The sequence below is a fragment of the Nothoprocta perdicaria genome, unplaced genomic scaffold (assembly GCF_003342845.1).
Source record: "Nothoprocta perdicaria isolate Ctin4 unplaced genomic scaffold, notPer1 scaffold_3, whole genome shotgun sequence".
Classification (NCBI taxonomy): Eukaryota; Metazoa; Chordata; class Aves; order Tinamiformes; family Tinamidae; genus Nothoprocta; species Nothoprocta perdicaria.
The window spans coordinates 314,168-318,925 of NW_020455532.1; the positions used below are offsets into that span (position 1 = coordinate 314,168).

At 66.3% G+C, this 4,758-nt stretch overlaps 1 protein-coding gene across 2 annotated transcripts in view; it reads left to right on the forward strand.

The window, feature by feature from the left end:
* VSTM2L (V-set and transmembrane domain containing 2 like) overlaps nucleotides 1–4,729 on the forward strand; it is a 5,257-nt gene extending 528 nt beyond the window's left edge. The window contains exons 2-4 of one of the 2 annotated variants that reach the window (XM_026042147.1): nucleotides 2,176–2,345; nucleotides 2,863–2,913; nucleotides 4,451–4,729. In XM_026042147.1, coding sequence (XP_025897932.1) covers nucleotides 2,176–2,345; nucleotides 2,863–2,913; nucleotides 4,451–4,729 — 500 coding nt within the window. Of the gene's footprint in view, nucleotides 1–2,132; nucleotides 2,346–2,862; nucleotides 2,914–4,450 lie in introns of those variants that run through there. The other variant, XM_026042146.1, reaches the window with a different exon arrangement.
* Nucleotides 4,730–4,758: the final 29 nt, after the last annotated feature.

A 4,758-nucleotide genomic window follows, 5' to 3' on the forward strand; every position in this document is an offset into this window, starting at 1 on the left:
CGGCAGCCGGAGCGGCTGCTCCGGGGATGTCTGTGCTGCGGGGCGGCCGGAGGGGTCGGTGCAGGAGGCCGGGACTCAGGCAGGGCATGGGGCTCAGTGCAGGCTGTGGGGATCGGTGCAGGCTGCGGGGATCGGTGCAGGCTGCGGGGATCAGTGCAGGCTGCGGGGATCGGTGCAGGATGCGGGGATCGGTGCAGGCTGCGGGGATCGGTGCAGGATGTGGGGATCGGTGCAGGATGTGGGGATCGGTGCAGGCTGCGGGGATCTGTGCAGGATGTGGGGATCGGTGCAGGATGTGGGGATCGGTGCAGGCTGCGGGGATCTGTGCAAGATACTGGTTTGGTGCAGGATGCCGAGTTCTGTGCAAAATGCTGGTTCGGTGCAGGATGCGGAGTTTGGTGCAGGATGCTGGATCAGTGCGGGATGCTGGATCGATGCGGGATGCCGGGTTTGGTGCAGGATCCCGGGTTTGGTGTGGGATGTCAGGTTTGGTGCAGGATGCCGGCTCAGTGCAGGCTGCAGGGTTTGGTTCAGGCGGCTGGGGCTTCAATGCAGGCACCCAGGTTGTTGCTCCCTCCCCTCTGYCCCTCTGCTCTCGCCTCTGGAGGGTCCCCAAAGCGTCTGTCACTGTCACGGGCCATTCGGAAGCGCTGCTGCCGGCTGMCAAGTCGCAGCCTGACCGGAGGGCGATGCCGTAACCGCGCTAATTAAAGCAATTCTTTATTTTACCTCTGGCAGCCGCTGCAGGCGGCTGCTCCTGCCTGTGGCCGCGCTTTGCCTCGGGTCGCCCGGGGCGGCCGAGGCTGCCGGCGCCTCCAGGCTCGTCCGTCCCCGTGTCCCGTCCCGGGGCGGCTCCAGGCTCTGCACTACAGCCTCGGGGGCTCTGGGACCCCCAGCCCTGCGATTCGAGCCCTGCCAGGCGGCCCCAAAGGACACGCTYGGGCCTCCCACTTGTTAGGAATCAACGGAGCTTCTCCAAATATTGAATGAAGATTAAGCAGCAATTAATGTTAAGTGAAATGGCTCCGCAGGGCAGGGCTCACAGCTGGGTTTGGTGGCAGCTGGTCCCGTCCTTGGCGCTGGTGGTGCCGGTGCCACCCGTGGAGCCGAGGGAGGTGCCCACACATGGAGCGGTTGCTCCGGAGCCGGGTCTGYGGGGGCCTCGCCGTGATGCCGCCCGTGGCTCCGCGATGCAGCYGCCTCCGGGCACGAGGAGCGCCGGGAAAGGGGCTGAGCGGAAGCTCTGCCGGGCCAGATCAGCCCCGGCTCTGGAGCAGCCGCCCCGGAGGGGCTGGTGCCGGGCGGGAGCTGCAGTGGATGCTCCCCAGCTCATCCAAGGATCCAGGGTCTGGTTCCTGGCGCCACGTGCTCGTGTTCGGGAGCTTCGAGAAGTCCAAGTCCTGAGGGCAGTCGATACACGAGCTTCCCAATTAAAACTGGAAAGGAAGGAGGTTCTTGATGCAATCAAGCCTTTTTTTTCCCCCTGCTCATTTGCCTGATTTCGGTGTGCCCGAGCTCATTCTAATTGTGTGCAGACTAATTTAGACGTGAGCCCGAGACCAGAGGCTMTCGGCTGCAGCGCCGGCTCCTTCAACTCCCTAATTAAGCCGGTTCCCGGAGGACGGCTCCGGCCGGTGCTCCCGGGCGGCGGGGAGGCCGTGGGGAGCGGGGCCGGAGCGGGGCCGATGGAGCCGCTGTGTGGGTAGCAGCGGGCCGGAGCCCTGCCCGGAGCGCTCGCGGCGCCGCTCCCCCAGCTCCCTGCAGAGCTGGATTAGAGGGAAGCGATAAGTAGATGGGATTTCCATGTGTCTGGAGGGACAGGCAGATACGGGAGGCATTAACTGCTCCCCTGGGCTGATAAGGGTTTGTTCTGCGCCCGGCTCCAGGCTTGGCGCGATGCGCTGGGAGCCCCGTGTTCCCAGGGGTCTGCAGGCGGAGCGGCATTCCTGGTGCCGGCGGGGCTGCAGGCGGAGCTGCATTCCCGGTGCCAGAGAGGCTGCGGAGCGAGCAGCGCTCCCGGTGCCCGCGGGCGATGGAGCAGTCGGCACCGCAGAGCCCTTCGTGCCGACCTCGAAGCCGCGCCRCCGCCGCCGCCGTGTCGGTCGCGGCCCCCGGATCCGCCGCGGAGCTGCCGGCTCCGCCGCGGGTGCYGCATGGCCGCTCCGTCGCCCGCAGCCCTGTTCACCGAGACGCCGCACGACGTGACGGCGCAGGCGGGCGAGGACGTGGAGATGGCCTGCTCCTTCCGCGGCAGCGGCTCCCCCGCCTACTCGCTGGAGATCCAGTGGTGGTACGTGCGCAACCACAGGGACTGGGCGGACAAGCAGACGTGGCCTTCCAGCCAGGTAAGGCCCTGCTGGCCCGGCCCGCACGTGCCGGCCCGGCGCGGCGTCCCCATCCCGAGGGGGCCTTCCTGCACTGTCGCCATCCCGAATGAGGCCATTCCCACAATGTCCCCATCCCRAATGAGGCCATTCCCAGCTGGCTCTGGACCCACCAGCAGCTCCCAGCGAGATCCCGGCCAGGGGCTTTGCCCTGTGCTCGCACTTCCCCATGGCACCGCATGCATCCGCTTGTCCTCATCCCGCCTGGCCGGGTGTCCTGCCAGCCAAGAGCCTCCCTCGGCCTCCTGCTGTGCACACAGAGATAAGGGCTGAATAAGAAGAGCAGCTTTAGGTATTTTAATGAGTCTYTGTCCCTGGCCCTGGCAGCCATCCTGGCAGTGCCACCACCTGAGCAGCGCCAGGGAGCGATGCTGCTCCTGCGCCCTCTCCTGCTCTCCCGCTCCCATTCCTGCTCCCACCGGGAATGCGGTGCTGCCGGAACCTCCAACTAACAGGGTCTCCTCTGCTCCTCCCGCAGCTCCCGGCGTCGCAGCATGAGGAGGCCACCAAGGACGCGACGAAAATCAGCGTGAGTTCCCGCGAGGGCGGGAGGCGCAGGCAGGGCYGCCCCTTCCCCCGGGGCCCCTCGGGTTGTTTCTCCCTTCCATGGGGCGTGGGTGGCGGGTGCAGCCCAGGGGCGCCGGGAACACGGTGAAGCTGATCCGGGTGCGGGGGGCAGCCAGGGCTGCGCATCCCGCCCCGTGTCCATAGGATCCCACCAAGAGCTCACACCAGCAAGAACCATCCCACTCTGCCGGGCGGGACGGGGCCACGGAGCCGCGTGGTCCTGTGCACAGGATGAGGGGACACGAAGCAGCTCAATGAACCCAGCCCAGGGTCCCGCTGCCGCGGCCACCGCACAGAGATATCCAATATTCCGAATACTGAGGACGAGGCTGCGCTGGGCTGGCCGCCGCCTCGTGCGGGCAGCAGTTCGGAGACGCTGGCAGGGATGCGGCAGCGCCGTGAGCAGCTCTGGTAAAACGTGAGGAGCTGGGAAAGGGCAAATTGACCCAGAGCCCCGGAGCGGAGCAGCTCGGAGCCTGATCCATTCCTGGAGGAGCCAGGGCTCCAGAGCCGCCGCTTCCCGGCCCGTGAGCCTGGTGGCGGTGCCAGGGGAGCCTGAGGGATTGGCCGTGGCACCCGGCGCAGCCCTGCCCTTTCCCTGGAGCTGTTTAAAGCTCACGGAGTGTCCTGCCGAGCTATGTCCAGGCGCCACGAGGGCCACTTTGTGCCCCAGAGCACGAGGCGCCGTCGCTCCGCTCGCAGCGGCCAAGCTCCGCGCTGACGGGGCCGCCTGCTTTTATGGCTGCTCATAACGGAGCTGTGGGAGCATCGGGCAGCGGCTCCCAGGCTGCCCATGGTGCCGGCAAATTGGGGTTTTCTTTTCTTCATTCTCAATTTGCCAGCCATTAATTTCCTTAAGTGACTCCTTGCTCTTTTAATGCAAAGGTTTTTTTAAAGGTGCTCCCCCATTACAGCCTCGCTGTCCGTGCGCTCCAGCCCGGCGCCCTCTGCTCGCCCCGTTCCCCGGCACTAACCCAGCACTGCGGGACGGGGCGCTGGGGCTGGGGTGCCCCAGGCAGCCGGGCCCGGCTGCTCGGGCACTTTCACGCACGTTTTGTATGAAAGTGTGTTTTACACACACTTCCACGTGCACCCGCTGTGCCGCTGCAGCGCAGTGCAGCCGCGGGTTGGGGCCGCCCCATCTCCCAATCTGCGGGGAGTTTGTGGCTCTCTGCTTGCGGCCTCCAGCCCAATTTCTACACACCATAAAATCCTCAGCTAACAAATGCTGTGGCAAGTAGAAAAATGGCCTTTGCCACACAGTGTGATTATAGGGAGCGGAGTTGGGGGCCTCGGGGCGGGTCGTAAATCTGATTTATTGACCTAGCCCAGGAGCAGCCGCAGCGCTGGCTAGTGAGTAAGTCTTAAATTTCATTGGGTGATAAATACTGAGAGCGAATCAATTTGGTAGAAAAGCTAATTAGCCCGCGCGGCGCCACATCGATCTCCCCGTGGGCGGGGGGCGCGGGGGCCGCTGAGCCGCTCTCCGCTCTGCCCAGGTGGTCAAGGTGGTCGGCAGCAACATCTCGCACAAGCTGCGGCTCTCGCGGGTGAAGCCCACGGACGAGGGCACCTACGAGTGCCGGGTGATCGACTCGAGCGCGGGGCCGGCGCGGCAGCACAAGGTCAAGGCCTACCTGCGCGTGGAGGCGGCGGCGGGCGCCGCGCACCCCCAGGACACGGAGCTGCGGGGCGCCGCGGCCCCCGCGCCCCCGCGCCCGCAGCGCGCGGGCAAGGAGCTGCGCAAGCGCTCGGCGGAACCGTCCTGCGCGCTCTGACGGGGCGGCCGCAGCCCCGGCCGGACTGT